Below are 11,106 nucleotides of genomic sequence, written 5' to 3'. Positions count from 1 at the left end.
GAGTATTGTTCAGTCCGTAGCCCCAAGAAAAATACGTGCAGAAATAATTTGCTTGCTCTCGAGGTCATTCATGCATGCGAATGGCCGTTGAAAAACCCGGATGTAGTTAGTGAGCTAGCCGTACATACCGAAAGTAAATGATAATTTTTACGAGTGGACCGCTGCAGGGTTTCACTTTCAGGTAAATTTTTCATACAGTCGGCAAGGAGGCGGAGATGATTGACGTCCACCAAAACTTAGGTTGTGTCTAGACTGTTTTTGCGCTGAAGGTCGCGTGTGATTGATAACCGCTGTAAAATGGATATCGGATAACAGTCACGCAATTTTGCTACAAAAGGGAAAATGTTTCGATCAGCTTGACGAGTGTGGTTCATATTGAACATTGTGGGCCCTGAATGAATCATACTATGATTCGACTATGACCAGTTATTACAGATAACAAGGTTTTACTGCTGTAAGGCGTGTTGACAGAGGGAATTATCGGATATATATATGGGCTCTATCGACGAGCAGAAGACTCCTTCCCGTTTCAAATTGAGGAAACCACGGACATGTTTTGCATTGTTGCTTGTTAATGGGCTTCTGATCATCGGCATAATTACCGCTGCCTCGAGGAGTGTTAAAAAGAACATCGAGACTTCACCGACTCCAACAACTCACAACCCAACAAACCAGCAGCCAAGTTCGCGAAACGGATCAGAAAGCGTTCGATTACAGGCGATGGAAATCCACAACATTCCAGAGGAAATTCAAAATGCGCTCATCAAAGTACACAGATACATGGAGTCAAAAACAAACCTGACTAGTAATGAAAGATGTCAATTCGCGTGGAAGTTCAACTCAAGAGACAACACCACGAATATATTCATTTGCAATTAGCGATTTTATATCGGGAAGTGGAATTCCGGGAAAATGGCTCGTCACGCAACATTGCGCGTGCGCAAAATTTTTTATGAATTTTATATTTGGTTAATTTTTGACATCTTTTTCACAAAACTTCGGTCTGGCAAGTAAGACATACCTTATTATAGAAAATTAACGCGAATTTTTGAAATTCGCGTTAATTTATGTTAATGTTAATTTCCGCGGTGTTAATTAAGTTGCGCGTCAATTTCCGCGACGTTGATTACCATTATTTTCGCCCAAAACTGTGACACACTCCAGACATTCTTGACACAGCCAAACAATAAATTTTATTCGCGCACTTTACATTTCACATCAATCTTTCACATTAGTAAATCGTTTACTGTACTTCAACTGAATTTTGTTCGTGTTCGCTGTCAGCTTTACAGTGTTAAAATAAATTGGTTTCTGTTCTCAACAAATTCTGTTTTTTCTTTCTTTTTTGGTGTAGCAGACGCGTTGATTTCCCTCATTTTGAAATTTTGCCCCCTGTCTCGCGTTAATTTCCTTTATTGGGAAGCAAATTTACTTTAAATTTGCGTTAATTTAAGTCACGTTAATTTCAAATACCTTAATTAACACGAGCGTTAAAGTGCCTATGAAGTAAAAAATAATTGCTGCTTATTTGAAAGGCTTTTCAAAGTAAAGAAGAATGGCGTTTCCCTTTTTGGAATATCTTTTTTCGCTCTAGAGATATTTACGTTTTTGTATTATGCAAATGAGGAAATTGATGATGTCATAAATGGTTCCATTTGAACAGTAGAACACTGAATCAAGAATATCTCTAGGAATATTGGAGCAGTGTTCTTCAAACTTGGCACCACAAATGTGCATCACAAAAGAAAGAGAATGACACCTTCTGTGTTGTTGCCATGGCAACACTTTTGGCTCCAGTCTCTTTCTGTGAAAAACCAAATATGTCAATTTGCGACCCTTTGAAAATGGACAGAGGGTCTTGCTCGGAACACATATGATTCCCATGTTGTCTTAACTCTCCCCATTAGATTGTTGGGAGTGGATGATCCTTGTTTAAGATAAAATCTGGTAATGTTAGTTTTAATTGAAACAGGACCAGCGGCATGACTGTTGTCATGGTGACAGCACGACAGGTGTCATTTTGTTTCTTTTGTGATGTACATTTCTGCTGCCAAGTTTCAAGAACACTGCTTTAATATTTCTAGAGATATTCTTGATTGAGTGTTAAACTGTTTTAGTGGAACCACCTATGACGTCATCACTTATAATACAAAAACGTGAATATCTCTAAAACGAAAAAAGATATTCCAAAAAGGAAAACGCCATTCTTCTTTACTTTGAAAAGCCTTTCAAATCAGCAGCAATTATTTTTTACTTCATAGGCACTTTAATTTCCTATTATAAGGTAGTCCCGTTTCTGGGAGTGGATAAAGCAAAAGTATATTCAATTTTTAAATAAAAGTTTTTTCTACATACCCTGCAACCAAAACAAAAAATATCATGTGACATGTGTGATGGTTCCCTGGCAAATGATCAGCTGTACGCACCAAGAATGCCGAAAATTAAAGGCTTTAGCAACTGCAATGAGAATATTGATAAGAACATGAATTAAAAGGTCCTGGAATTGAATAAATCTGTTCCATGTGTTTATCAGTAATAGAACTACCCCCCTCTTTTTTGGAATATTTAAATGCCACAATTAAACAGAGTGTTGTGCATATTAAATTGTTTTTAGAGGGAAAACAAGAACAAAATATGTAAATCACATGCAGAGGCTTTCAATTTTGGGGTATTTTTCTTTTAAGGTTACCCACCAGGAGGGAGTTCCATTTTAAAAGGTCTGGGATGCTCATAATTTGGAAAATTTGAATTAAACCCCTAAATGAGACCAATCAAGGCGTGGCTTGAGGGTTATTTCACACACATAAGATACCACTTAGAACAAGGAATCTAGGCTTACTTAAAACGGAATAGGCTCAATTATCAACTGCTGTTTGGAAAAGGAGCCCGAGCTGGTAGAATGGACTTGAGAGTTTCAGAATTTGAGCCTAAATATGGAACCCTAAAAGCGCGCACATGAGCGCATCCTAAAAGATACTTTTGCAACTGAACATAGTGTGTTTCATCCTGAACATCCTCAGTGAGACCAGAAAACCTTGATTTAAACCCCTAAGCGAGACGAAGAGCATCTAAGGCCTTTTCATATGGGAGTTTCCCCCCCCCCCCCCCCCCCAGGTGTTGCCCTTTGCTTAAGCTTTACATCAGGTTTGGTATTAAGTGCTTTAAAGTTTACTTCTCCCTTTGGAGATCAAAAAATTCTCTGGAGTAACTGCCGAGTGCAAATAACATTGTTTGAGATATCAGCTACACAAAACACAAAAACAGATAATTCTGTAATCAAAATCCAATCAAGCCTGCCTGATTGTTTTGACAAGTATTTTGAAGTTGATAAAAATGCAAGAGTTAGGTAACATTCAGTGAACTATCTGTTCTTTTTTCCTGACATTAAAAGAAATCATTCCTTTCAGTCATAAGCACTTGCAATAATAATTTACAAATTTCAGCCATAAAATATGTAAAATTCTGATGATTCCAAACCCTGTGTTGGTTGGAATATTTTCAAACATCAAATGTAAATAGAAACATTGTGCGAATGTGAAAGATTTACAAATTTGTAAAAACTAAGTTGCTTGGTCCAAGCGATTACATTGCTTGATCGGCCCTGGATCTTAATGATTCACTGAACTCCTGCACAAGTTGTTCTTGTTGTTCCGTCTCAATTGAGCCAGGCCTCTTTTCTCTAACAGCATTGATAGCCTCCTGGGCATCACAGTGGGTTGTTTTTACCAAGTAACACGCCAACATTGTTCCACTTCTACCCATACCAAGCGTGCAATGCACTGCAACTGCCTGCAAAAGTGAAACATGTTGTTAATAACAAATAATGGGTACATGTTTAAAATGACAAAATGACTTCAGAACAATGCACAGATGTCATCTTATGAGGCTACAATTGGCAACACAAGTAGTTGAGACACTTTTAGAAAATGAGGCTTTTCGATATTTAAGCACTTATTCTATTTTATTTGCATCTAGCATTAATTCTCTGATACTCCCAGCCACCCAATTCAATGTTGTGTAGGGGTTGTGGTCCGTGCAGTCTAACAAATAGAAAAATCAACATTGTCTGGGGGGGAAGGGGGTGAAATGTTTTCAAGACGCTCAAAAATCAAATTTTACTACCAAGTGTCTCAACACTTTTGTTGAGCAGTATAGGTTTGGGCCTACTTGGCATTATTTTTCTTTCTGGTTGTCACAATGTGTTCAAAATAAGACCAACAAAGGATAGACAGAAACTGAACCACACTAACTTCACTCTCAACAGTTTCCCAAACATGCACACAATTCCATACCAGGGGTTAGATTAAGGGCTGGGCACAGTGCATATTGACTGGCTGTGAGGATGATTTTGCCCGCCTGGTTTGACCATCTAGAGGAAAGTTTTTCTTATAAAGAAGTTCAGTTTAAAAACGTTTGGCTGCCTGTGAACGGCAGGTTTCTTTCACAGGTCATAGGTCACAGGTCACCAAAATATGCCAAAACATCATAAAACAGATGCATACAAGTGTGTCCCTATAACAGCTCTTTTCTGAAAAAAAAACCCATAGGGGAAATCAGCTGTAGCACTGAAATAAAAAAAAATTGATCCAAAGAAAGGTAAAGGTAAAGTCTGCATGCGAGCCAAGTAGCCCATCAGGCCGGAGCTTATCCCGGTTTCTGTAGCATGAAGCAACTAGGAGTATTTCTACTCCCCCCTGGATGGGATGCTAGTCCATCGCAGGGTTACCCCCAGCATTAAGTTTGCCGGTACCCATTTATACACCTGGGTGAAGAGAGGCACTGTGAGAGTAAAGTGGATCCAAAGAAAGCCAAGACTTATTTCTGTTGAAAACATAAATTGTTTGTAGCCTTTCAATATAATATGAAAATGAAAGAGGCTGACACTGATCCGTGAATTATGCATTTACTTACATGTGATTTGTGAACCAACGACTTTTGCGGGAATAAATTGTTCACTTTTTTTGGAGATTTTAGCATCATTAAAGCTCCTAAACTACACCAATCTAGATGTAAAACCTGCCCATTCTACGTGCTTGCGGCTGGAGGACTGAGAACTAACCACAGCGACAGTGAACCAGGAGGGCCTAGAATCTAGTCTGTCACGATGTGTCATACACGGCATTTCGATGCACTGTCACTGAGAGTTTTTTGCAGTTGTTGGAAAGTCATCTGTCAACATCGAGAAAATTTTCAAGGTAAGAGGGCACTTGTAGGGTTGTCAGTGTCTTCTGTTCTACCCAATCCTTTGCCCTGCACAAGGAATAGCTATTTTATCTCAAAAGGGTCAGGGTTTAAGCCCGTCAGCTACCTATACCCAAAATGGTACAAGTGCATTCCCCCCCCCCCCCCCGCCCCCAAGCCCTGACCCAATCCTTCCAATGCTCCAGTAGTTTCATGACCACATACGACAACACATATATGAGGATACGTTTGCAGATTTGTGACAAATTTGTAAACAAGTAGCGCCTAACCAACCCAACCAATCTAAAAAAAAGGCAATTTATACATCATAACATGCAGAGCGTGATACTTTTGCGGAAATGTAGTCAAAAGTTTCCAGATTCTAGAAAATGACAGCAAGATTTTGACAGTTATGATTCCTTACGACCTTAGTCCAATTTTGTGGTAACCAGAGCAAACGAAAACAGAAGCGTCTCCTCTAGTGCAAACACAAACTGGACTTCTCTTAGTCCGAACAGTTTGAATACTTTGAATATTTAACCCGTTTGCCGGCCGGCGTGTAGTACACACACCTGTTATGAAGACTATGAACGATTGAACAGCCAAACACTTACCTCCTCCTCGGAATTAGCCTTCTCTACAGTGCTAAGAAACTCATTAACTTGTTCAATTGAAGGTGGAGTAAAGTCTACAATGGGAATATGAACATGAGTCAATGGAAAGCCATGCAAAGATGGCCGACTTTCTGTCAAAGAAATCAGTCGCTTCACTCCTATGTTGCAAAGGAACTCGATATCTGAGCGAGTCGAAGGAAGGCCAAGGGCAGCTAAACTGTCTTTAACAAACCACGAGAAGTTTCTTGGAGGCATTGAGGAGTAGCAACGTCACACAACACACTACAAAAAAATACACAACCACGTGCACACAGTCCCAATCACTTTCGAATGATATCTTGGTTAGCCTGTATGAAGGTTGCGCCACAGGACTACCAAGCCTCCACTCTAATGAATAATTATTTTGACGTTTTTTTTTGTTTTTTTTTTTTTAATTTCTGCTTTTTCCTTGTCATCTTGCGGTGTTTAAACGAGATTTGAGTGAATATAGGTTATTTATCCCACAGTGTTACAAGTCTTACAATAAGACACAAGGAAGTTCAACTCGAAAACAGAGCATTTCATAGCGATCTAGTGACTGGCCTTGTCGTTTCCAATATTTGCATTCACTGGACTATAATGCAACCGATGAACTTCATCACAACCAAATTCTTTCGCTTCCCTCTTCTAACAAACGCTCTTATTTATTGAGTGGCGTCAAGAGATTATGGTGACGGCTATTTTCAGTATGAAACGCCCCTCCGTTCCAATAAGGGACATTTTATCAAAAGACAATGAAACAGAAAAGACTGGTTAAACTTAATTATTATGCCAGTTTGCCTTCTCAGCTGAACGCAACATCAGGGAGTTTAAGAAAACCACGATAGGAACGTCGCTAAACAAAAGGTTTAATGAGCAGAACAATGGCTGTGCACGTGCGCCGATAAATCTTGGTACATTTCTTTGCCGTTCTCTACAAAACAACAAGGTGAAATGACCAAATAGACCAATTTCGATATATTAAAATCCAGTCTAACACAATAGACCTCAGCACGAGGCTCTGGGGAATAAACCCACAAACTCTGTAGTTATTCCCCAGAGCCTCGTACTAAGGTCTATTGTTTTGGGCTGAATTTTGATATATCGAAATTGGACTATTCTGTGTTGTCTGGAGAACGTGAACCACGACGGCTATTTTTTTAAATTTATATTCCGAATTTAACACTCTGTGTGTTCCATATTTAGTTTCGAGATAGTTTTTACAGTGAGAAACAAACTACGTAACTTTAGGGTATCATGAGATTCGTAGCTAAAATATAAGTTCATTTTTTAACTGACGTTGTACTCAGCGTCGCCGTCGTGGTTTCTCAAACTCCCTATTTGTGATAATACATGTTCAAACAGAAATAAGCGCCCTGTCCTTAATAAGCGTCCTCAGGTGAGCTACCAAAAGTACACAAGCGCCCTCCCAAATGGAAAGCGCGCGTAAAGCGAGCGAGAGGCGTTTTAAAGTAATGTTCAGCGCGCGACACGTCTGCTTACTAGAGGCCTACAGCTGCAGAGAAAGACAGCGCGAGCTTCTCTCCCGTCGCGACTGCATCGTACTTATAGCTGTGTAAGTAAACAAAGCAGACAAAGAGGGCAGCCTGCTCCCCAAATCCCTTTCCTAATTATGGTTGACGAAAAATTCGATACTCTAATTTAGGTCATTAAATCAATACCCTGTTTCGGACCTTCCAGCAGCCTCTTGGACCTTCTTTCCGTTAGTTTCCCATTTCAGACTGATGTTTATGGCATTATGAAGGGCTTTTGTTGATGGTCTTATCAATAATGATGAAAAAGTGGCTTCTTCTAGAAGCATACCTGTTTCAAGACAAAAGTGCAAAACCGATACCCTATTTGAGATCAAAATGGCCAAAATCGATACCCTAATTACGACCAAAATGGCTAAAAAACCATTTCCTTTGGGGCCGCACACACCTATATAGCCCATATTAATCAGTAACCTCCACCCCACCCCACCCCTCGCCAAAACTGGTTGTCGCGTCACGCGCGGGCAACAACGAGAGCGTGGAAAAAACCTTTGATCCTGTTAGAGCCCATTATGAGATTTAGCTTTTTCATTGTCATGCATTAGTACGTTATGGAGTTGAAAGTACGTAGATATTTCACTTGGACGTTTGGACTGTCGCCAAATTAAAAGCAAACAATAAATTTTATAATTTGCTGTGCTTTCCTGGCACGTACACAGTTCAAGGACCTGCAAGCAGAGCTGTAGAAAAAGAGTGAATCATTTACCCTAACATTTTTACTTTATTACCTGCTCTATCACTTTATTTTCTTTCTTCGGATTTCTGTCTTTGCAGTTTGGATGGCCTCACATCATTCAACATTTTACTTGCGTGCCAGGCAAGTCTCCCGGAGCAAGACTTTTTCTTTGTGATGGAAATTCGTAACGCGCGCTGAAGACGTAACTGTCTGAGAAATGAACCGCATACACACTCGGTCACACACTTTTAACAATTTTTTTTTTCGTATAATTTCATACAGGGACGTGCCCCTGGAATGGAATAGGGTATTTTACGTCAATCTCTCCTAACTAACCTGTCCTAACTAAGGTAGAGCTGCACCACTACCATTGTTACACATGTTTAAACAGTATTCATCAAGGTGATATTAGAAACTAAAAAGAAAGAGCGTAATACTCAGATGAAAGAGAAAGCTTCTCTCCCGTCGCGACTGAATCGTGCTTACTCACCAACAGCAGTAAGCAAAGAGAGCTTGTATATTCGTCTTCCTCAACTCTCCTATACCAGGATATATAAAACACGGTCTGCAGCAGAATTTAGCTCACCCCTGGGGTACTCCCACAAAAGTTGTGTGGGGTTGACGCGTGCGGCCCGCTTCCCAAAACCCTAACCCTGTTTAAGACCAAAATCTGCAATTTTCCCTACCCTATTTATGACCTGACAGCTATTTCGGACCTTCCCTACAATTAGTTCCCTAGTTCAGACCGATGTTAAAGGCACTGTGAAGGGCTTTTATTGGCAGTCTTGTCAATAATGATAAAAAACATACCCAATTCCAGACTAGAATGCTAAAACCTTACCCCGGATTTGAGACCAAAATGGCCAAAATCGATACCCCACTTCTGACCAAAACAACCAAAGAACCTAGACTGTTTACCGCCTCTCTCAGTTTACCCACGAGCAAGAAAAAGCGAGCGAAGCGAGCGCGAAGCACGCGGGGGTGGGGTTTGCGGTTTGCGAGCGAAGAACCATACTCGTTGGGACGGCGCACACCTGCATAGTCCACAGACTCGGGAATACCTTCCCTTCTCCCCCACGGGAGCTCACCTCGCGAAACTTGGTAGTCGCGCGCCAAGTGCGGGCAAAAACCAAGAGCGCGTGAAAAAACCTTTGATCCTGTTAGCTCATTATCAGGTTTAGCTTTTTTCATTCCCGTGCATTAGTGCGTTGTGGAGTTCAAAGTACATAGATATTTCATTTGGAACTTTGGACTGTCGCCAAATTTAAAGCAAACAACAAATTTTTACAATTTGCTGTGCTTTCCCGGCACGTTTACACTTCGAGCACCTGCACTGAGAGCTGTAGAAAAATTACGAAACATTCACATTTTATGCTTACTCTATCATTATATATTTTTTTATCCTTCGGATATCAGTGTTTTCAGTTTGGATTGCCGCAAATCATGTCAAAACATTTCACTTGCGTGCCAGGCAACTCCCGGGGCAAGACTTTTTCTTTGTGATGGAAATCTGTAGCGCTGTAAACAATGTTACACAACTGTCTGAGAAATGAACAGTATTTCACAGTCCGTCTCATGCACACTATTTTTTATCTATTTATTCCTTCTCCATTTCACAGCGCACTTGCAAGTCCTGTCTTCTTGATTCGGATTTCTACATTAGATTGGCATAACCCAATCAAACTAACCATTAAAATTGACATTCTCAAGTGTGCCAGGTACGATATTTCTTTTGTAATGGAAACCGCAGAGCTGTAGACAACGTTATGTAACGAACCATAGGCACACTCCATCACAGTTATTATTTTATCGCTTTATTCACAGTTCTCCATTTCATACAAAAATGTTGTTCAAATACAATCTGCAGTATATGAGGGCAACATTTGAGCTCACTTTCAAGTCCTATACATATTTACATAAGCCCTCAGCCGATTATAAATTATTCGTGAACAAATTCGCTTACATAACAAGCAAAACCAAATTTGTCAGCTCCCTTGCAGTCACTCTGTTTTTTACATTTCATGTTACTTTTCAATAAATCTCGACACATTTTATATTCAAATTACTAAATAATTTCTAAATTGTTTTCAATAAATATACCACTTCAAACACTTCCTCCCATTTCCTGCTATGTAATCACCATGAACTAGACACTTTGCCCCGTCAACATCAAAATTTCGAAAAACACCCACGAAATTTGTTTCGCTTCTATATAACCCGCTATCGCCTTTTAACTTTTCCCACCTGACTAAAACATGCTGTTGTTTTATTTGGGCTAAACAACTATTTTCGTCACTTTACATATTCCTTATTGTCTCACACGCAAATTGATGAATTTTCGGTTTTACCAGCTGCTGCAAAATTTATGAGCAGTATCGTGAATTTTCTTCAGCTTCGCTACTCTACTTTCGATGATTCACTCCATGTTTGTTACAGGAGGTGTAAAGCTGCCGAAATGTCCTCATACCTCGCTATTATATTTTTCTAGTAAAGAGAGTGATATCCGAACGTGAAAGTCAATCCGATCGCGCGTGTAAACCGCGTCATGTTTGTATAGTTGCTGTCCAAACTCGATCGTATTAATTTATAATTGGTCCATAAGGGCGCGTAGAAAGTAAGGTTTGCTTGACTTCCAAGACTTCGTTAGACTCAACAAAATGAAGATTTTCGTATCTGTGCAATTTTAAGAGTAGGAATTAGCAACAGACCATTTTCCATCAAAACAGATTCTGGTGATGCCTGAGATGTCCACTGTCCACACGATGTTTCCTTCGTGCGCAGCTTTCAAATAATCCATCATCCACAAGCTGCATTTTCAGACCAAACTCCGATCAGAGGAAGGAAAACCATTTGGAAGCAGGAAACCCTTCAAATGTCGTCAATCACCGGGGAAGATCTTCGATTGTATATCTTTTTCAACGAGTTCGCAGCGGTAGAAATCTGGTTGAGAAGGTAATTCATTTCAGTCACCAATCCCTCGGCCTCTTTCTCCCGAGACGTGTGCTGAGTAATAAACACAGTTTGGTCATATTTATTGTCTCCGTATCTGTGTAGTTCGTCTTCG

General features: G+C 40.0%; 1 protein-coding gene and 1 long non-coding RNA gene across 2 annotated transcripts; both read right to left on the bottom strand.

Annotated features, from left to right (window-relative positions):
* Positions 1-3,145: 3,145 nt before the first annotated feature.
* On the bottom strand, positions 3,146-6,153 carry LOC110042379 (dual specificity protein phosphatase 23-like). The gene is made up of 2 exons (XM_020747742.2): positions 5,796-6,153; positions 3,146-3,789 (listed from the first exon to the last, which is right to left on the bottom strand). The coding sequence occupies exons 1-2, from the start codon at positions 6,048-6,050 to the stop codon at positions 3,583-3,585; spliced, it is 462 nt and encodes a 153-aa protein (XP_020603401.1). The 5' UTR covers positions 6,051-6,153; the 3' UTR covers positions 3,146-3,582.
* A 1,031-nt stretch (positions 6,154-7,184) lies between these two features.
* Positions 7,185-8,726, bottom strand: LOC149110010 (uncharacterized). Its single transcript, XR_016208004.1, has 3 exons — positions 8,533-8,726; positions 8,095-8,252; positions 7,185-7,637 (listed from the first exon to the last, which is right to left on the bottom strand). It is a non-coding gene; the product is annotated as an uncharacterized LOC149110010 (long non-coding RNA).
* Positions 8,727-11,106: the final 2,380 nt, after the last annotated feature.

Source organism: Orbicella faveolata, unplaced genomic scaffold (assembly GCF_042242905.1).
Source record: "Orbicella faveolata isolate gen_17 unplaced genomic scaffold, um_ofav_v1 contig_24, whole genome shotgun sequence".
Lineage (NCBI taxonomy): Eukaryota > Metazoa > Cnidaria > Anthozoa > Scleractinia > Merulinidae > Orbicella > Orbicella faveolata.
This window is presented reverse-complemented; position numbering and strand designations above follow the sequence as displayed.